At 42.0% G+C, this 22,624-nt stretch overlaps 1 protein-coding gene across 2 annotated transcripts; it reads left to right on the forward strand.

Annotated features, from left to right (window-relative positions):
- The first annotated feature begins 830 nt into the window (after window positions 1-830).
- LOC148657899 (galactosylgalactosylxylosylprotein 3-beta-glucuronosyltransferase 1-like) lies at window positions 831-22,624 on the forward strand. 2 transcript variants are annotated; one of them, XM_088638526.1, is made up of 6 exons: window positions 831-1,551; window positions 12,560-12,714; window positions 13,406-13,944; window positions 14,368-14,664; window positions 17,973-18,075; window positions 19,991-22,624. In XM_088638526.1, the coding sequence occupies exons 2-5, from the start codon at window positions 12,603-12,605 to the stop codon at window positions 18,057-18,059; spliced, it is 1,035 nt and encodes a 344-aa protein (XP_088494652.1). In that variant the 5' UTR covers window positions 831-1,551; window positions 12,560-12,602; the 3' UTR covers window positions 18,060-18,075; window positions 19,991-22,624. The 2 variants fall into 2 exon arrangements, with proteins under 2 accessions (XP_088494652.1, XP_088494653.1); XM_088638527.1 differs by lacking the exon at window positions 831-1,551 and adding an exon at window positions 8,959-9,031.

Below are 22,624 nucleotides of genomic sequence, written 5' to 3' on the forward strand. Positions count from 1 at the left end.
GGCCAACCTCACCATCAGACTGTTTCGGAATAAACAGAGACCAACGCAACACCAAGTTAAAAAAAAAACGATTTCACTTTATCTGCCTTTTGCAAGTTATTAAATCGTTAAGTCTTCTTTAAATGTTTCCCTTTAAAACGGTTTCCTTACGAAAACTGATTGTCATTGAAAATTAACTATAAACCCGACACCTTTAAAGGTGGGGGGTTGTTGAGGCAGGACGCACGTTTCGGATAAATCTTTGGCACATCACACATGTGCAGCTCAGTGTTTCCAGAGACATGCCGAGGGGCTCTCCGATCAAGCGTGTGTGGAGTCGCTCCGCGCCAGGGGCATCTGTTCCGCTAGTAGCGGCGGGTGTTTGTAGAAACGGTGGCTGCCTTGTGCTCTCTTCTGTTTCTTCCAGTTTTGCATTAGTTGGAAACAGTTGATTTTAATTCATTTCAAAAGGCTGGATGATGACTGTTCCTCTTTCTTTTTTTTTTTTTACAAAATCGTCTCCTTGCCTGTACGTCGCACGTTTTCTTTAAATATGAACTACAAAAAAAAATGATTACCACGTTACCCCAGGTCAACAACAATTCCAGGTTTACAAGTAAACCCCACACTGACTAAATAGGATCAAGCCTTTTGCAGTTCCTCTTGTGGAATAATCAGACCCCGTCTTTATTTGTGCAATGGGTGAGATTCCCGTCGTGTATGTCGCTATAAGTAGGATATGTGAACGGTTCTAAGCCATTTTGTCGAGTGAGAAGGAAAACAAGCATTCAAGCAACCAGGACATGAACTGTCCCGTTAAACCATGGACTGATGGAGAAAGCCACTTCCCGTGCAAGTGTCGTGACTCTGTATCGCAGTACCGAAAAAAAAAAAAACCTTCGAGTATTATTTAAAATATACAGACGTACTGTTTACCATAATATTATATTGCTGGAATTCACCCGATTCAAAAGTAACGTTTAATCATTCTTATGCGTCTAACTGGTTTCAATAGGTTGGCAAGTAAGCCTATCGCTATCTTTCACTCGGCTTGTCTCAGATCTAATAGGCTTAAAATTATTTATTTTTTTCCCTCCCCGCGATGTACTTACTAACACACTACATCGCTTTCAATTCCCGCTACTAAAGACACACGCCAGTGCAGCCGCACGTCGGCGTGATGAAGCGGGTGTATTAATACGTTCGGCTGAAACCGGGTATTTCATTATTTCGCTTCTACGGCTGCAGGCTTGTCCCTAATGCCTCAGTAGACGAGCCGGCTGTCAGATGTGCTTGCAGTGCAGGCTTGCACGAGTGTGTAAGCCCCAGCCTTTTCAGCGCTAAGAGGATCTGGACAGCAGCTTGAGAGCTGCACAGTCTCCCACCCCAGCTCCTCTGCTTGCCCGGTTAGCAACCTGCACGCAGCCTGAGCCGAGGAAGTTTTTCCAGCTGTGCTTTTGCTGTGCTCCGAGTCGGTAGTCGGTGCAGGGGCTCGGGGGAAGCTGGTTTCCATTAAGTCGAAAGTCGGTTTTGAAATCAAACCCGAAGGATGGACCGAGACGCACGCAATAGGTAAGTCTCCTTATGAAAGCAATTGCATTATAGAATACGGCCATCGGTGCTATCAAGATTAAAGCAGCTTTTACCCATATATTCGATCGTCCCCAAAGCGGTGGGAATGTTTTGGGGGATGTAAACTTTTGTCTGCTTATGTGCTTCTTCAGAAAAACGGCAGCACGCTTTTGAAAAGTAAATATTACAGGCATCTTTAAAAAATACTTCACATTCCTTATCGATGTTTAAATGTTTATATACATTTGATTGGAATGTCCCCACATAATACCCAGGAAAAATACATCTTAAAAGAACATAACATTGTTTCTCTTCAGCATACGTTTAGCTCCTAGATGTTGCCTAACGCTCATTTTAAAGATTACGTGATCATTTTGTACTGTATATTATACTGGATGTTAATGTGATTGGTGGTCAGTTTTGAACTATCATTTGCTTTTATTTAAAAAAAAAGGTTGAATTCAACATCATAAATTAACGTGCATCCTAGGGTTAGCGCCACAAACTTTATGGCAGGGATTCTGTATTAAAGAGTTGGTTTTGACCAACAGCACTATTCCCAAATTGGGAACTCAGGAATTTCACTGGATTTAATTTCAGAGTGGAAATAGTTACCTTCTAAATGTGTTGTACAAAACGTGATCTCATATAGCCAACTGTTAGCACATTTTGAACGACAATATCCGTGATTACCAATGGATTCTCTCCATAAGTTTGTAAGTAACATAAAGAAACTTCATTTTGAGAAACTTGAAAAGCTCGGGTTTGTAATTTCTTGTCTGTGACATTCAAAAGTTGATCGTTTCATTAATACACTTTCCGATTTAGGGTGTGCTATGCTCGGAGCTGATCTCTCTTCTGACAGATGGTATTGCTTTCCATGCCTATGTCGGTTCTGTTACATCACACAAATACTGATTGAGTACGGAAACAGGGGAGAGACTCTCCAACAGCAACGTCTTGAAAGCAAACTCATTTTACACCTCCGATTTTCTGTTATAATTACATTTTCATCTCGTTGTCGTCGAAGAGTTACCGTGCACCGGTCTAAGGGCTGCTTTGCAATTCTGTGATTCTTCAGAAGACCACCTGGAATCATATACTAAAAATAAATGCCGTCAGGAAATACAGTTGTAAAAAAGACGGAGTCAAAATGGCTTTCAAGAGTTTATTCATTCATTGATATTTAGTAGGTTTTGTGTGTTGTAAGTGCGTTTAAAAAAAAGAGATAAAGTGTTTCATTGTTATTATTTGCGCCTCAGTATGTATCCTGTATTAGGTTTAGTACACAACGTACACGACTCATACCCGAAGAATCGTGTAATCGTTTTTCCTATTCCTTTCGAACGCGGAATTAACCGTTACAATTACCTTTTTAGGACACGATGTTTCGTCACTGTGGACGTCTTATGTGGTATTCATATCCCTAATGTGGTTTGCCTTGAATATTATAAGTCACCATCTATGGCACTGAAAATACTGTATATAAAATCATGGCATATACATAATTCATGCATATAGCATAAAAAGCAGTGTTTCTTTTGTTTTTTAATCATGATGATGACAGTTAAATAGTACCTCACAGGTAGAATACAAAATATTTTCTTCAACTGGCAAAAATGAGCTAGTGCTCTCTCTTGTCCTGGAGGCTGTCCAGAGCCTGGTAGGGGTGCTGGCTGGACTCTGGATGTCAGTAGGATGGGGGACCAGCAATGAGGCACATTAAATCTGGTGCAGATACAGCTGGTCTGACAGCAACACATCAACTACAGCAGCACATCAGGATCCAGACTGAAGGATGTTGGAAGACTTGGGAAAATAAAATTAGCCCATCTTATAGAGCTGAACCAACACACATATACAGTACCTGAAGCATCATACCATATCACCCTCACACCTGAAGACCCAGAGCCGAAACGCTGTGTTTTCTTTCTTCTCTTTTCAGCATGGAATAAAACTTAAACTTGTATCTTTGCAGCCTACGCACCCTCACGCAGCTCCCTACTTCAACACACATATACTGTAGGTACTTCCCATACGTTTCTAATTGCCATAAAAAAACGTTATTTTAAGAAACTTGAAAGGGTTGTGTTTGTAATTTGTTTTCTTTTTTCCAACATTCGAACCCTGATTGTTTCACTAATACGCTTGACAACTTATGTGCAAAGAAGACACTTCATTCTTCCAACCATTTTCAGTTATAAACTGAAACTGTTTTCCCAACTAACAACCTACAGTGTCCAGCTCTTAAATTAAATTAAGCATTTAATGAAACATTGGACATCAAAAGACAATATCTGTATTCGATGCAGAGGCTCTTGGGAATTCAGAGAATTCCGATTCAGTTTAAGAAGACTTATGATTCCTGTTTTTTAATATCTTCTGTCAATATTGCTCTGATTGACAATAATTCTGAACATGAAATCTAATTCATCTCTCAGTTACAGAACAGACCCCAGGCTGTCCTTGCCTGCTTTCCTTTCCACAAAGTGAAGATGAATCCTCTTCTGATATTTCTCCTAAACTGAAGTGCCACCGATGCTTGTAACATGTGAAAACCTGGGTTACAGCAACCCCTTTCCATCACCATATGTCGGCACTTACGCCTGTCCCTGGGCGGTTCTGTGCTTTGTTTTCTTTTTCTTGAAAGTTCTATTTTGCCTCGTTAAATTTGTATCATGTCGAGATCAGGCCATGAAAATCACGCGTTGTTTATAATTGAGAATTCAGATCACTCACACAGCAAAATGAGCAAAAGGGTTTTCATTGTTCAGGCAGAAAAAAAAATGTTGTCCCCTTGACTTGATCGTGCAATAAAACGCTATTGTTTGGAAGTGCAAGTCAGACAGCACTGCGGTAAATGTAGGGGCAGAGGAGCAGTACAATATGGGCCTTTCTGCTTTGCCCCGGTCTTTTGAATCAGATTATCTCTCCATCAAACTGAGAGGCAGAGCATTCCTGCAGGAGGACTCAGATATGCTGAGAACAAGCTTAAAGGCGGGGTTTTACTTTAAAAAGAATTTCTGCTGTTTTGTCAGCAGTCACATTTCTGTCACACAAGGTTCACCCACCCAGAGGACCTCTGTGAAGGCCCTCTGATCGCTGCTGGGTTTTCATGCAAGGTGCATTCACTCTTTCACTTTTGCGCCCACAGGTATCACACACGAAACTGAGTGGACAGCCCAGCCATGTTTCAGAGGTACACTATGAAAGAGGCTTTAAAAAAGAGGAGTTTTTATGAACAACTGCAAGGTTTTATGACTAGTTATGTTTATTTATACTGTTCATAATTTAATACATTTTACAGATAGTTAACACAAGTATGGAAACCACAGAGCTGCTGTACAGGAGCAGAATTACTACTGTACTAGTTTTACTATCTTGTTAATATTACGTGAAAATACAGCAATATAAAACTCTCCATTTATCTTACTCGTTTTCAGTGTGAGGTACTTCAAATAATATTTTTCTCAAAGCATGTATGACACCATTCAGCTAGATCATGTGCCCCTTAAATAATTTGTATTTTAATTAACTTTTTTTTTAAACACAATTTTACAAAACCGGTCTTCTGCCTATAATGAATCATATGTTTCTTCTTGATTCACCAGACACACAAATCTGTAAAATCACTCTGGCTTATAGAATCTATACCATTTTAGTTTATTTCTTTTATTTATTGATTTGTTCTCGCCATTCTTTTTTATTGTTTCATTTTATTGCTCACGGGAGCTGCATTTATGACGACACTAAAACCGCTCTTCGAAAGGAGCTCTCAGCTTGTGCTAAATAGTCTAAGCATAAGTTAAAGAAAAACACAAATGTCTCATATAAAAAGAACATTGGGCAAAAGCTGTCGAGCTTGTTCGATATATAATGCAACAGAAGTCTTCAAATATTAAGTGTGGCATGCATGTAGATCATTTATCTTGTTTCTGACTGAGGTATGTTACAGTACACATTGAAAATGTATGCAGTAGAAGGCTGTAGGAGTTGACAAATGTCAATATTTATTTTCTCAAGGTATATGTGCACCTAGACTATAAAAAGAAACCAGGTAGAGGCCTTGTTAATCTGCTTTGAATTTTATGAGCTTAAAAGTAGGTAAGAACTCCCCCAGACTGAAGAAGAGTAATGATGTGACTTTCAGCTGTTGGTTATTGGACTGAATTTGTAACTCACGTTATGCACTGTAGCGGGTTGGTACCTGATGGCGCTGTCCAAACCCAGTATCTGTAGCATTCTAGAAGCACGCTCGCTGCTTCTGATTCTTAATCTTTCTAAGACTTTCGACGAATATCAGTGAGCAACAATGGTTACTGAGTGGAGTAGAGATGGATATGATGGATAGATAATAACCTTGACTGTTTAGAAGCAGCATACTGTACAATCCTTATGAATTAAATTCTTTTAATTAAATTATGAATTACCTAGGGGGAAAATATGGGCCCAAGAGACATCTTCTTATACATACTATATACATACTATGTTTATGGGTTGCTGTTGTGCACCTTGTGAAACGTCAGTGTGCTGTTCTTCATTCATGACTGTACAATGCTGTACTCTCTCTTCAGAGTTGCCACCTATATTATTGGAATTGTTCTTTTTACAGATTATCACATTTTTCGTATTAGCTTGGGCTCTTCTGCTTTGGACACTTGTTAAACATTTAGGCTTATAATGCAAATATCCAGATATTAATGCACAGTAGTGAAAACATATTTTTTCCTAATTTCACCCTTCACTACATTGAAAGCCAGGAAATGATCTTACTAATTTAAAGCTGCTTTTTAAAGACAAAGAGTGGAAAATAAAATAAGGAGACCAACAACAGGGTGTCAGTTTTCAGTGGCGTCTTGTTATTAATGCTTATGTTAACAGCTCTCCGTGAAATAGTTTTCATTCTCTGGATTTTCAGCTGTAGTGGTTTTTGAACTGCACGAGGTGGTACATTCGCTAGGATTTAATTGACTGTTAGACCTTCTCATATATTTCAACAAATTTAATTAGATGTATCCACATTAGGAGTTTGATTGTGAAGGGGGTTGCTGCCAAGAGCATTTTGAAATCAAGAGGAATATGATAGATTCAGCTGGCGGTGTGATAGCTTCAGATTGTGTCTATGAAATCTGTAGCTGTACTCAGGTCTGGGCAGAGTGGATCCTTCCTCATCACTGTAGACCAACAGGGCTGGGTGCCCGGTTATCCTTCCTGTCTAATTTATCACCCTCTATGTTTGCTTATACTGTACCTTTAAACTGAGAGAAGAAACTGAGAGATTCAAATGGTGTTTGTTTGCCTTTCATTATTCTTTTAGGAATAAACATAAAGAACGTTGTTTTAGGCATTTTGCTACTTGCATTTGCTTCTCCTTGATTGATTTGTGGATTGCTGAATTAACGTCAATGCGTGAGCACTCAGGTCTTTAGGACCGCTTCCTCCTGTATTCAAGAGGAGAAAAGGTACGGCACTGTGCAGATCATTTGAAATGGCTCAGAGGTTGGGTAATTTAACGCCACCCCAGGGACTCCATTTTTCCTCGACACTTACCAACAGCTGCAGCAATTAGCACAAAGCCCCCTTTGGAGCCTATTCATAATGTCAAACTTATCTCACATCGCCTCTTATGATTTTCTTCCTTCTCTTTCTCTCATAAGTTAGATTTGCATCTATGAAGACAGGAAGGATGGCGGCAATGTGCTTTGCCTTGCGTCCCTGTGCATTTCCCCCCTTTCCAAGTTCTCTACAGGTCCTTGCTGGGTACTGGCATCCCACGCGCATCTCCAGTCATTTCACACGCGGTTCCTGCAGAGGTCAGAGCCCCCGCTGTCGAATGTACGACATCCCAAGATCACAGCTGTGCTCCCGACAAGTGCAGGAAAGACAAAAAGGATCAGTATGGTGGCCAAATGGATTTGTATTGTAGAGTGCTTGTGTTTTAACATAGTGGAAGCTAAATGTGTCTGTTGCACTGCTGTCAACTGACTGTGCGATACGCAGCGCGGGGGTCTGAAACAACCGCGCAGGGTGGCCTACCTTGCTGTGCACTGTGCAATGGTGTTCCAAAAGGCCAGTATAAACGCACACTGCAATGCGTCACATCGGCACCGTGGTGTTGCTGCAGAGTGTGCTGATGCAAACCAGCACGGTCTGACTCTGTGACTTCGTGTCAGGTGTGCAGACTTCAGTCCCCAGAAAGCCAGCTGTGTGAGTTTTCTTCACCCCCCCCAGTAAAAAAGAATTAAAATCCAACCGTCAGAGCTACTTGCCTTTTGATCTTTACGTACAATACCAATTTCTCTTTGTGTTATATATGAGGAATTGTTCATGCTTTTAATTTCTGTACCTTTTCTTTAAAACTGGAATTATAACCATGCAGCAGTATGCTCTTATATTAGCCAGTTCAGTATAGTAAATTAAGCTTGAATTCATTATGTTTCTAATATTCATTTGATAGTTGATTTTGTTCTGAATTATTTTGCATGGTTTATGTAACTAACGATTGATATAATTTGGCAATTTATTATTGTATTACTGCTTTATGGTGGCCTACAATAGAGCACTCCGATTTCTTCTACATTAGACTCCGCCAACCTTCTGTAGTACAAGAAACCATGATGGTTCTTTTTTGGCTGTGACACCTTTATATGTACTACAAACAATACACGTTTCTTGTCCTGTTAGTAGCAACAACCATTTCACTCATGATATGTGTACATACAGTATATCCATGATAAGGATGTTTCTGCACTTTGAACCCCACAAGCTTGCTGAATTTTTACAGTCTTGAGCTGAAGGATCTACAGCCTATGCAGAAGTGATTCAATTCAAGTCAAAAGCCTAGAAGACTGAACAACATCTACATATATTAGAAAAAGATCACAGTACACATGAAAGGACATTGGCATACATACAGGTATTTACAAGAAGCTCATATCCAAGATGCAACAGCAATTGTCTAGTTTTCTTAAATTAGAGGACTCCATGTTTACAACTGAGAGTAAGAGACACTTCTTTACCAGAGATTTCTAGCAATCTGGGACAAGCCACCCAGACATGTTTTTGAGGCCGATACCCTGGCTTCCTTCAGACATCAACTCAGTGAGATCCTGGGATTGAGGAGCTGCTCACTACCAACAGGGGTTAGCTGGGGGAAAATGGCTGCCTCGTGTTGGGAACATTTTGTGTTCTTTCCTGTTCAATAAGAACATCTCACTGGCGGAGGACCGACCTGTCCAGCAGGCAAATGGCAGTCAGCTTCACACTGTGCAGGCTGCCTGACTCCTACAGGTACAGTGCAGCCTTAAAGTTCCCTAAAGCTGTCATACAAAAGTCCCTGGGGCTCTGAATTCAGCCTCACTGACAATTTAACCCTTTCCTTTGGTTTCGCTCCAACGTCTCACTGTCCCAGCAGATCGTGAGAATGAACCCTCAGCTCGTCCCGCTGGCCGCACAGTCCTCCTGGCTCCAGACTCCCTGAGTAAGCACACTCCGCGACCTTATTAGAAAGCCTTTCAGCACGGCTGTTGGAAAGAGTCAGAGAGAGAGAATCTCAGAAAACGCAGAGTCTGACATACATGGACAAAGTGAAATCCTAGATTGAAAGATCATTTCCTCACTCCTGTTCTGTATGGGTTTTTATTTTATTTTATTTATTTTTTTGCCCTGCTTTCTTCACTTCCAGCCCCATCTCCAGTTCTGAAATAGTGCACAAGTGTTGTAAGGGAGAGGAAAACAATAAGAGAGCTTCTTCAAAATCCAGCAAAATGTAGCCCAGCTCAGTCTGCAGTGCCTCGATTTTTAATTGAAGGTCAATGAATTTTCACCAGCAGAACAACCAGTGTGAAACAGGAATGTCCCAGAGTGCTTGCAGTCCTGGTTATTGTTTTGTTTTCTCTTCAGAAAGCAAAGCTGGACAGCTTTAGCTGTGTCAGCTTTTTCTTTTGAGAAGATGAGAACACTTTCATGTGAGACTGATGGGTTACAGGGAAAAGCAGACATATGCTTTTAAAGAATTTAAGAACCTCTTACAGACCCCTAATCATTTTAAACAACCAATATATAATTAAGGGAATACTGAAATGGTATCTTTCACTGTTTACTTTAAATCTCAATCTGTGATTCCTCTTCCTGATCTGTATCAATATTGAAATAGGAAATAAACTAGTTAAATTTGCACAAGATACTAAAAAAGAAATATAGATTTCTTAGAATCTTAAAATAGAAAGATTGGTTGGACATTTGGAAAATGAAATTCAACGCTGATCAGTGTACGGTGACCTACGCAGGAGGTAGGAAGATACCTTATAAAAGTCACATGGTGTTTCAGGCTGCAGGAAGCTGAAATGAAGGGGATCTGTGTATTTGTGTAGTTTCTATATTAAGGTAACATTGTAAAGCAATAAAAAAAGGAAACAGAATTCCTCCGTTTATGTCGAAAAGTGGAATTTAAATGAAGGTGTTATACACAAGCTTTAGAACTAGTAAGCTGTCATCATATAGACGATTGTCTTCAGTTTTGATCACCATACCCAAGAAAGAAGGAAACAGCCTTAAAAAGAATAAGAACGATACCTGGTCTCAAGAGATAGTCATGTATGGACAGGTTAAAGTAACTCAATATCTTCAGTCTACTTTCTCTGTAGATCTCCCACAAACGTGCAGAGCTCCTTCTATGATTTTTATTCTAATATGATTCAAGTCTCACATTGTAGACTAACATGAAATGAGAGTAACTCCTGATGCGGTGCACTGACGATGTTAGCCAAGTGCTGGCTGATGTGAACTGTTACAATGGGAAATGTTATCACTTCCCAGAAACAAGAGCGGAATTAAAGGGCGATTGGGGACTTGTTTTTTTTTAATTGGGATTATATATTTGGGTGAATACATAGAAATGAGGGTTTAACTGCTTGCCAACCCTTATGAATGTTTATCTGAGCATATGTGCGACAGGAATTTTGCACTTCATGGTATCCAGAATTTTGCTGTAGTTTTGTGGTGTTTTTATGGTGTCTTCACTCTGATTTATTGCGCAGGACCATGGAAATGCTATTATGTTATTACACATTCCTCTGTCACATTAGTCATGTAATGACAAATCCCATGGTCCCCCTAGATATCCCACTGGTCACTGCTTATTCCTTCTTACATCAGCCACACAAGCACACATACGACGTGGACCAGAAACCATTCAGGAAGGTGGTTGGGAGTCATCTTCAGAAGCACGGTAAACTGCAGTTATCACCCCCAGCTCGGCCAGCTAGCAGAGCCTTGCACGGCGTTTCACGCCTTCCCTCTGGGAATGACAGTCGCCTGCTTTTGACTTCTGAGGGGTGAAATCACGTGCAATACCTGGCTTCCGTTATCTTGGGACACTCAAGCGGAGAAGCTGCCGGCATGCCTGTAAAACAGAGATTGATAGGCGAAATTAACTGTGAGGGTGTAATCTGAGGCAGATATGAAAGGACGAAGGCAACATATTGCCGACATCAATCAAAAGCTCTGTTAACCTTATTATGCCTGTGTTATGGTTGCTATTTTACCTCATAGGCAGAGAGTTGTACTGATATAGAAATAACTGATGTGAATGCATCAGAACCAAACTCTAATGTCTTCAGAGAAGATGTCTTCAGAAGCCCCCGGTGGTGCTGTGGATGACAAATGCACTTTCACTGCTGTATAATGTATAAAGCTGGGGTCTCCCACCCTGGTCCTGGGGAGCCCCAGTCCAGCAGGTTTCGTGGGAATCTTTTAAATCATCGGTTTTTGCAGACCTGGAGCAATTTATGATCAATTAAACAAGTGAGAAGTCATTTAGTAAGTCATTTGATTTCTTGTTTTATCTATTGTTGGAAAAAGGGTTTATTACCTTTAAATAAGACAGAGCTTATTTATAATCAGGTTGGAGGAGCCCCTGTTTTATATACCCTATGTGCTGGTCCAAAGATTACTTGACACACACAATTTTAAGAGCATAACAGCTCAGTACCTGTACTTGATAGAGAGTTACCCTGCTACATGTTTTTCAGTTTTATACTGTGTTGTCTATAAAGCTCATGTATTTGGTTGTAGCATCCTATTCATCAAATTACCCTACACAAAATAATATGTTTTGTTTTCATTTTTATTTGAAAAAATTGTATATTTTATTATATTTTTACTATAGTAAAAATATTTTACTAAATAACCATATAAAGGGAGTCCCAAGAAACAAGCTAATTTTCAAATTAGCTCTAATTAATAGTTCTATCAATTTACAAGATTGAAATGCCGCATGACTAAAATGGAGGTTTTTGAATAGTTTTGTATTTCAAGTTAAGCTGTGAAGCCTTAACTCTTATTAGCTTGTTTGCATTTCGCAGTATGTCATTTTTGGAGATGCACCAAATAGGAAAACAGAGATTTCCGCATTGTAATCGTCCGAAAGTGTTGTGGGTTGTTTCCAGAAATCGGGAACCAGAGTCATTATTTGAGTAATGAAGTAGACATATTTTCCAAGCAAAGAAAAGACGTAAACAGATCCGAGTGCAGCTGCTTAAAATCAGTTTTTAATTGTAACTAGATATTTTTTTTGAGTTAGCTTCATGTATGTTTTCAAAGTTGCTTACCAAATACCACATTAATATTACAGTATGTCACAATTCCAACACTCCTTACATTTCAGTCTTGTGGTCAAATCTCTGGACGATAAATCAGAGATTTATTTAGTTTCCCTTGACTTGGAAAGTACGTTTGTGCCTTGTTTAAAGTAGCTTTTAATTGGCCTTAAACCAGTTACAGTAGGTGACACAGAAACCACGGCCAAAATCTGGTTTCTTTGCCTTGCTTGCGGAGACATCTTGGAGAGTCCTGAGAAGGTGTGCGTTCCGGAAGCGTCGCCACCGGTTTTCTAAATAATGATGGATCCTTTCTAGCTGTGGAATTCTCTGCTCCTGCTGTCTGGCACAGTGCGTCCGTGTTGCCGGACCCCTGTCTGGAGTACCACCTTTGTGCTTCTCGCTTACAGGTAGTGCTGCCGACATGACTGGGGGCCCTGCGCATCCTGCAACATGCCGAGGAGAAGAAGCATTCTCACCACTGTGTTCATTGTGCTGCCCTGGACCATCCTGCTCACCATCTGGCACCAGAATCCCGCCACCCGCTACCTCACCATCCTCCGCAGTAAGCCCACTGAACACAGCAGCTGGCACTTGGGGAGGGGCAGAGGACCAGGAACCTGAGGTGAAGGTCAGACCGTAGCTACAGGGTCTGAAGAATCAAGCAGGATCTCGCTGAAGGAGCCTTCCAAGAGGACAGGGTCACTTCGGAAGAACATAACCACTGTCGGCAGCATTTCGGAGGGGAATTAGAAATGCCCAGGCAGAATATTGGAATGTTTTAATGTTTTAATTAGGATGCACGTTGTGTCATTCTACCTGGAGTGTTAAGGCACAGACCTGCTGTTTTAGGGGTGCTTCGACAGGAAACTGGTGCCTTCAGGAGGCTTCATGAAGGAACAAGAATTACCTGACAGTTGTAATTCGTTCAGTTCCTGACTTGGTTTTCAGCATGGAATGACTTGCATTTTTATAGTTGTCCTTACTCTGAATGAGGTAAATGAACACCCAGACTGCAGACAGTTGTCTTCTTGTTTACACGAGAATTCCTGCACAAGTCTGTCCTTGACACTGTCTCTGAGCCCAAGAGAAGTCTGTCCCCTCAATCAGTGTTGTTGCCTCTTCACTGAAGGGGACTCCCACCCTCTATACTAGGATGTATATTGTGTTGCCTTTTCATTTTTTTTAAGTAATGAAAAACAAAAAGAGAGGCAGTATTGAACTGTACTGATGTTTTCTTCTTCCCCTCCATTCAGAAGACACGTATGAAAACAGCAGTACCAGAAGTCTACAACCTGTGGGCAATGCAACTCAAGCCAAGGAGGAGAGCGCCACCTGTCCCCGCCCGCACACGCCCCACCCTCCGCGGCCGAGCACCCGCGGGCCCGTCTATTCCAGGCCACCTCCCTGGTCCAAGCTCCTGCCCACCATCTATGTGATCACTCCCACCTACACGCGGCCCGTCCAGAAGGCAGAGCTGACCCGGCTGGCCAACACCTTCCTGCACGTCCAGAACCTGCACTGGATTGTAGTGGAGGATTCTCCCAGGAGGACCAACCTGGTAGCCAAGGTCCTGGAGAGCAGCGGCCTGAACTTCACCCACATCCACGTGGAGAGCCCCAAGAGTGTCAGGGTGGGCTTGGCCAGGGCTGCCACTCACACCCCCAGGGGGACCCTGCAGAGGAACCTGGGTCTGCGCTGGCTGAGGGACAGCCTGGTCCTCAGCGACTCCCTGGAAGGCGTGGTCTACTTTGCGGATGACGATAACACCTACAGCCTGGAGCTGTTTGAGGAGGTAGTGTCTGCAGAGACGTCCGCAAGAGTCCAGTTTGTGAAATTAAAGAAATTAAAGCTATTACTCTAGTATCCAAAATTGTAAAAGCAAATTAGGATGTGTGTAATTTTAGAACTTGTATCGAAATGACCTGTTTTCATTAGATGATGTTCCATTTACACAATGGCATGAAATATTTAATACATTTCTGTTGTCTAAAGACTTTGATGTGATACACTTTCAGAAACTTACCAAGGGGGTTGCCAGGTGGTGCAGACCCTTGATCTGCCTCTTTTTAAACGTAAATATTGTCAATATTATTGCCTTTCACGTCCATCGCTGACTATTATGTGTTCGTGTTTTCTTCATTGCTCACACGGCGATCTGTACTGGTTTCGTGCCAGTTCTGATTGCTGGTATTTGAAATATCGCCCCTGGTTACAGATGAGGTACACGCGGAAGGTGTCCGTCTGGCCCGTGGCGTTTGTTGGAGGTTTGCGCTACGAGGCCCCAAAGGTCAACGCGGAGGGCAGGGTGGTTGGCTGGAAAACCGTGTTTGACCCCAGCCGTCCATTCGCGATCGACATGGCGGGCTTTGCCATCAACGTCAGGCTGGTGCTCATGAGGCCGCAGGCCAACTTTCAGCTGAACGGAGTCAAAGGAGGGTACCAGGAAACGAGCCTGCTGAAGGACCTTGTCACCATGGCTGAGCTGGAGCCCAGAGCTGCTAACTGTACGAAGGTAGGAGTCTGCACGTCTCCCACGCGCTGGGGCTGAGCAGGTCTTCGTCAGCAGAGGGTGAGCAGATATGCAACCTGGGGTTAGTTCAGAGGTATCCCAGTGTTCACCTCTTCTGGGGAATCTCAGGATATTGCACAATTCAGACTCGTACCTCTCCCAACACACTTACTTGTACTTTGACCCTTATCAAAGACAGGTTTTGATAGTATCAATTTATAAAGATAGCTTTATAAATGTAGTATCTGTATCACTAGACTGTATCCTTACTTGACATGATACTTCACAGTTGAAATGCTGTTATTGACAGTGGGGAAGATGCGTCTCTTGGCCTCTTCAGTAATGGTTACCTTGTTCCATAGTTAAATTATATATACGTTACGCACCTTAAGACCATATTTTGACAGCTGTGGCACCACCTTCTAGTCTGCGCTCTCGAGATCTCAGGAGATAGGCGAGGCTGGGCCTGGTCGGTACTGGGATGGGTGGCTTCTGAGGAAAACCAGTTTGCTTCTGTAAGTGTTGCTGGTGAACCAGCACTCTTCCCTGTGGACCGATGCCGGTTCCCCAGTGTGGGGACCAGGGACACCGTGTTGGCGTTGTCCTTCACATGAAGGTCCCCTGGCTTGTCCCATTGTTCAATACAGCTGGAGCATTAGCCCCAGTGTCCTGGTTAACTTCCACTCTGGGACTGAACGATCTTGTAAAGAGCTTTGGTATGGCAGCTGCTGTATAAAAGCAATTAACTAGGATTATAATAATTATCTTAATTTTTTTAGGTTAGTACTGTGATTTTGGTATGGAAATAAAATATAATACAGAGTGAATTCATTCACATGAAGGGTCTAGTTTCTCACCATAACATTATTTTTAAAGTAAGCTGTTATTTTAATTTCTAAATTGTAATTTCAGCAGAGTTACTACCATCTTGTTCACACAAGGCATTCTGAGAAGCTTTTGCCAGTCGAGCATTGGTGAATGAGTACTCTCACAGTACCATTTTCCACTGAGCTGAAATACCAGAAGCCATAGATCATTCTCTTTCATAGGGCTTCATCGCAACACAGAGACAATGAATTTAGAGGATACAGATAATAATGGAGCATTGATGGCAAAATTCATAAGATCTTATGCGAGCACTGACACACATCAGCATTGCATAGTCTGGATTTTTTCACTGCCAGTTTTTTCTTCAGTGCTGCCACAACAAAAGACATTTTGTTTAGACATAAAGACACTCTTAAGACATAGCACTGGAATGCCTTTATCAGCCAAGACAATTTGGTTCCTTTCTTAAGGGGAATTCGATTTTTTTGTCCAGCAATAACTGTGACAGCACAATTGAGCCATCAAAAAATAAACTGTAGGTGTCTTTGTGATAATTTCTTTATTGTAGGATCTTATCAATAAGAATTGATTCTTAACGTATTCCTGGCTGCGTTGAGTGAAAAAGTTGAGAAGAGTAAGCCTGTTTATCAAGCGTATGATTTTGCAGCTTTAATGAATAATGAATAATTATGTGCTTTTAGCTTACGAACATATGAGGCAAAAGAGAATTAAAGATGCACGATATTCCGTGAAATCCACTTTTGGACTTGTTGTTAGGCCACCACTGTTATGAAAGCTGACTGACCTTCTTGTCTGTGTTACATCCTTCCATGTTTTCACTATTAGTTGTCCTAATTTGCTTTTATTATTTGATGGTCGTTAGTATGGGTATGGAGAGGATAGAGAGTAAAAATCAGAGATTTCCCCCGGATTCCTCCCTTTCTGTTAACATTACTGCCTTAGTACTGCTTGTCTGAGCTGGCATTAATGCCCAGATCATGTTCTGATTTTAAGATCCTCTATTCAGGCATGTTTCAGCATTAAAACATTAAGCGAAGACGTATTAAGTATATTGAGTATGCTTCTGATAATCCAGGCATTCTCTGCTTTTTCAGTGCCTGTGAGCACCTGCTTCAGCACATTTTAATAAAGGGTAAAACCATCTGGATGAGGATATGTGGTGTGGCAGCACAATACTGAAAACTATTGAATTATGCATAGTGACTGGATTAAAACTTTGAAGCTCAAGGGCCTAACACTTCATATTTAAAGCAGTTTCCAATTGCGATGAACACTAACTTCAGTCGTTTCCGTTCTCTGGTGTTAGTGTTTGTTCAGTGGGTGTTTTTAAGTGGGGGTAACACCAAGGCTGTCCAGCCCTGAATTCACTTATGCTGGAATCTGAGAATTTTAAAAGTAGAGCCTTTTGTACAGTTATAGCACTCTGTGGGCACAGGAGAAAAAGAAAAGGAAAGAGAACCTGTTGTTCTTATCCTCTGACGTGTGCTAAAAATGAGCGCTCTTCTGTCTGGTGTCAAACTTGTCATTTTCAATAGCCTTGCTATCGGGGTGGTCAAGAGTTTTTGAGAGCATTTAGATTCACTTTCTCGGCTCTTTGTGACCTCTCCAGTTCCGCTTTCTAAGATGCTAGCCATTACACTGGCGCTCTAATAAATAATAATTTATTAGATTTCAGATCTAAAATCAGATTTTATTCAGATTTCAGAAAGGTTGATTGGAAAACTCAGAGTATTTAAAATCCTCAAAGGCACTGCGAGACTCCAAGTGGAGTAGTGGACTTCTGCATCAGCAGTCAAACCTTAACTGGAGGTCACAAGTAGAAACGACGTTGCATTTAAATCTGAGAACAAACGGCACTGTTCTGCACAAAGAGTGGTGGGAGTCTGACGCAGGCTGCCCAGTCACGTTGTCGGGGTGGAAACCCTTGCTCCTTACAAGACACGGCTGGGTGAGCTCCTCAGATCAATTAGCTACCAGCCACATGCGGCGGGTGGCCTCCACTCGTTCTGACTGTTCTTAAGGGCTTACCCCAGGTACAGCATACAGAAAACTGGCTGAGTGGTCAGTCTTTAAATCACTCGACTCTGCTGTACGTGGGCCAGGTGCCCTCAGTGAACTAGATAGAATTCAATACTTCAGAGATCCCTTGAAATGAAAAAGCTAAGACCCATTCCGCTGCAGCTGCTGAGAAGGGTGCTGATGGACTATAAAACCTGATGGAGTGTCTCTCTCCTGCATGAGGGTCTGCCCCCCCACGCCGTGTTACACTCTATACCCCAGACTCTTGAACACGTCGTCACTGACTTGTGCTCTGTATCAAGGTAGATCGTGCTGCTGACTCATGCTGTATACCCTGGTACACATGGTTGCTGACTCATGCTGTATACCCTGGTACACATGGTTGCTGACTCATGCTTTCTACCAGGCTGCGTGCCGTTGCTGACTTGTGCTGCTTGTTGCAGGTGCTGGTCTGGCACACCAGGACGGAGAAGCCCACTCTGGTGAACGAGGGCAGGCAGGGCTTCACTGACCTGAGGGTGGAGGTGTAGAGCATGGAAACTAGTCGTGAGTACCTCTGACACACGGGGACAACCTGGCAAAGGGGCTCATCAGTCTGTTTTGACGACAGGTGTTACACTGCCGCTTATCACAAGATAAAACCCTTCAACCCATTGAAGCTCAGCAGGTGTGAGCCTGGTCAGTACCTGGATGGAAGACCTCCTGGGAAAAACTAAGGTTGCTGCTGGAAGAGGTGTTAGTGGGACCAGCAGGGGGCGCTCACCCTGTGGTCCATATGGGTCCTAATGCCCCAGTATAGTGACGGGGACACTACCCTGTAAACAGGTGCCGTCCTTCGGATGAGACATAAAACCAGGGTCCTGACTCTCTGTGGTCATTAAAAATCCCAGGGCGTTTCTCGAAAAGAGTAGGGGTGTAACCCCAGCGTCCTGGCCAAATTTCCCATTGGCCCTTACCAATCATGGCCTCCTAATAATCCCCCTCTATGAATTGGCTACATTACTCTGCTCTCCTCCCCACTGAGAGCTGGTGTGTGGTGAATGTTCTGGCGCACTATGGCTGCCGTCGCATCATCCAGGTGGGGCTGCACATTGGTGGTGGTGGAGGGGAGTCCCCATTACCTGTAAAGCGCTTTGAGTGGAGTGTCCAGAAAAGCGCTATATAAGTGTAAGCAATTATTATTATAATTATTATTAACCTGTGTGACAGATCGGCTTAAAGCAGGGAAAGGACAGACGGCAAGGGTGCTGTGACAGGTACATGGTCACTAGAGGGCGCTAAAGGCTTGCTTTTTAGAGCAGTTTTTGAACTGAAGCAATTCCCTTGACCGGGCAGTTAAATTGAATGTGCGCTAGGAGGTGTCAGCCACGTGGCTGAAAACATAGGTTTCTGTTGAGAGTGACTTGAAATAGAGCAGGTCTGCCACAGCAGGGGACTTGTGTGACTGCATTCAAACAGAGAATTAGTTTAGTACAATACAGAGAAATGCTGCACTCTTTAAAGTCTAAAAAAAAAAACAGTTTATTGGAAATTGTGTATTACAGTATTGTGTATTATAATGCAATCATAAGGAAATCAGGAATGTTTGTGTAAACCCGTGGTTATGATGAGAGATTGTAATTTTAGGCACATAGGCTTTGTCAGAGTACCGCTGAGTGGGAATGTGTGTATTGATCTCATCTTTTCAAGCAATCAAGATACAGATTAGGAAACTGTGATTGTAATATGGTGTGATTACACTCCCCGTGTGTAACGTACAGCCATTAAGAGTACTCACTTCAAAACTCCAAAAGTATGACTTTTTTTAAACTGTAGAGATAGACTCCAAATAAAGATGATATATACAGTATATATTTTCAGAAAAACAAACTAGGAAGGAATGAGAATGACCTGAAGAGCAGGAGATGTAGCATCAGGGAAGAGTGCGTGACAGCAGCTGAAAGGCATTCTGCCTGAAGAACAGAAACAGGTTCATCCCATTAGTAGACTGATCCAGGGTTAGACAGCAGGGGCTCTAACGGTCTGATAATTCTGTTAGGAAGAATATATGGGGAAAAAAGTACTTTATAAATTGATTAAAAAGAACAGGATCCATGTATAATGAACTTCAAGCACAAGCAAAAAGGACATGAGATAGTAAAAAGTATTATGGATGATGAAAAAGAAATGACATTGAGATTGATAACATTAACACACTTTACTTAGTATGGGACACTGTACCTGATATCAGATATGCATTGGATAGAGACACAGGGTAGCTACCAATGGCTTCTTTGTATGTTTTAACTAGAGGACATGTTAAAACTTTCTATCTGACCTGAGTTTGGAGACTTTGCCACAACTCGTCTCCACAGCTGGGATTCATAATGAGAAAACTGTGTCCTGTCAGGTATCGCTCGTTCACCATACTTGCACAAGCCAGCCCTTGGCTTCCTGACCGCGCGCTCCTGTCTTCCTGCAGGTCCGGAGTGTGGTGGATGCTGATTGGAGGAGGGAGGTGCTGGGTTCTGGGCTGTCCAGCCAGTCAGGGAAGTCCGCGGCTCTCACGTTCAGCCCAGTGGGGTGAGCCCAGGGGATCATGGGCCTGCCAGAGGCACAAGACTGAGCTGAGGGGAACCCACGTGCCTCCTTGGAATCGAAAGAAGAAAAATTAATATTCCGTTATCCAACTTGAACTGAAGCCGATGGCTCACCTCCACTAAAATCTCAAAGGAAGGCCTAATGCTCTCTCTTTTTGCTCTGTGTGCAACTTGTAACAGAAATTAAATCCAAGCTCAAGTCTCTCATACGTTTAACAACATTTTCCTTTGTACCTTTTTCCAGGTCTTTTGCATCAGCTGTTCTTACCGCACACGTCCTCCTCAAGGCTGCTAACGCCTCCGAGGACAGAAGCCTGCTTGCTGTTCTCTGTTGCCTACGCAGCAGGTACACAGGTGGAATGATGGAGGCTGGGCCTGACACAGCGTTTCTCCTGGTGGAGCCACGCGATTTCGATGTCAGCTCAGTAATTAGTGCCAAACGATGAGGGGATGCTATATTGTTTACAAAGGAGATGTAAGCACATTTTTAAGACCATGGCGCATTGATAGAACCACAAAATTTAAAGCTAAACAGGACGCAGCTTGGATCATTAGAAACACAAAAGAGCACAGAGCTTTATAGAGCTTTCCTATAAATCGAGCTTCTCATTGCAGGGGCCTCTGACCACAAACTGCTCCCGCTTTCTTGTTGGTGTGAATCTTGGTGAGCTAAATTATTTCTATAAGTTCAAACATTCGGAAAAGCAGGAGTCTTCCAAGGGCTCTCCGCTGTCACAGCTGAGAGGAAGATGAGCACAAAACCCCTTTGAGATGAAAAGTAATTCAGCTCGTCACAGTGAAGGTAACTGACACTTTGAAAGGAAGACATTGTTTGCTCTTCTCTCTGGTGAAGCAACACCACAAATCCATTTCACCCTGCTCTGCCTGTTTGGAGTATTAAATAAAAATGGATCTTTTAGTGTTTATGGTCTGGTTCTCTGTAATGGATCATTTTATCATTTTATACCATGACTCGCAGAGTATGCAGAGCTTACGGTCTGATTATGGCAGAAACGTCTCTCATCTCCTTGAGAACCCACTTTTTTGAAGGTGTGATCTTTATGAATACTTTCCTGAGGTGAGCCACAGTAAAACCATGAAAAAGTATACTAAGTAACGGCAGAATCAAATTAAAAATATAAAAAGATCAAATGCCTCTCTCCAGTGAGGGGAAGCAACATGCAACATGAATGTATGAATGCAGTGTGAATGTGCTAACCTTTTCTAAAGACAAATTGTAACGTGTACAGTACATCTTCTTTCTCTTCTTCTCCTTCAGAGAGGAGCTGATGATCTTTATAAAAACAATACTCTATCACTTTGTAGAAGAAGATCACATTTCTAGCAGTTCTTAATGGCCTAGTACTCGTTCATGTCTTTTGTGTCAAAGATTTTGTTCATCCAGTGTTAATATTTTGCCACACACTCTAAGAATGTAAAGCACTATTGCAACTCTGTTAATTTCCTGACTACAGTTAAAATATCACCTATCTCCTAAATACTGTACTACCCCAGTAAGGAAGCTGTATGAAATATAGCTGGGAAATAGATCTCTTGCGTCAGAATCTGGGAATCTCTTCTCTCCTTTGTAACCTTTCGACAGTTTTCTTACGCTCTGTTACAAACAGCACAAGTGTCTGCACAGGTACTGGATCACAGTGATTAATTGGATTGGGTCAATGAAGCAATGAATGGAATTGTTAAATGAACTGTTTTGGAAGCTGTAGTTTTTGTGTCCCAAGCCAGAGGTGGCACAATGGATCAGGATAGCTTAGTTCAGCACGCTCACCTGTGAAATAGATCATTGACACCTGGTTGTTCCGGAACATGAAGAATATTTCTGAGGGGACTGCACTTTCGTTATTTATTTCTAAAAAGCAAGATGTTTTAATTACAATAAGAAACTGTGCAACATGACATTTCACCAGGTACAGTGCCGATATAAATATTTAGACACCTGTTCCAAAGTAACACATTTACTTACCTAACAGGCTGAAGACATATTCAATCAGAATTCATTTTACCTGCATTTACACATTGTAACACATGACCTCCAGCTGAAAAAGAAATGATCGCACATTCTGGAAAGTAATGAGAAATAAAAACCTAAAAAATGGGACTGCAAGTGCTGCTGACTGCCGAAAGAATCTAAGTTTACAAGTGTGCACACCAGAACTAAAATCTCTTCTGCGATTTGTATGATGTGCGAATCTGAAATTTGCAGTTACCACTGACTGTCTTATTTTTGCACAATTTATTTTACCAAAAAACAGCAGCTTGAAAACAAATATTGTTAAAATATTCCTCCAGTAGAATACTTTTGCGTAACAATATGCTACATAAAAGGATGACTCTTATTAGTTTAATGCTGGTTGTACTTGTACATTTTTAAAGTTCAGTTTAATTGCTAAATGAAGAGACATGCTGCCTGAAATTAATCAGCCAACGTGCTCATTGTGTCGCTATTTGAGCCCTTTGTCACTTGTGGAATAAAGGCTAACTTTTTAATGCTGTGA

The sequence above is a fragment of the Lepisosteus platostomus genome, chromosome 7 (assembly GCF_059453375.1).
Source record: "Lepisosteus platostomus isolate fLepPlt1 chromosome 7, fLepPlt1.hap1, whole genome shotgun sequence".
Taxonomy (NCBI): Eukaryota; Metazoa; Chordata; class Actinopteri; order Semionotiformes; family Lepisosteidae; genus Lepisosteus; species Lepisosteus platostomus.

Excerpts from the sequence above, each read along its gene's own strand:
- LOC148657899 (XM_088638526.1), top strand. The coding sequence starts at position 12,603 with ATGCCGAGGAGAAGAAGCATTCTCACCACTGTGTTCATTGTGCTGCCC. Across the intron at positions 12,715-13,405 it reads CTACCTCACCATCCTCCGCA|AAGACACGTATGAAAACAGC; the intron begins GTAAGCCCACTG and ends CCCTCCATTCAG. Across the intron at positions 13,945-14,367 it reads GCCTGGAGCTGTTTGAGGAG|ATGAGGTACACGCGGAAGGT; the intron begins GTAGTGTCTGCA and ends CCCTGGTTACAG.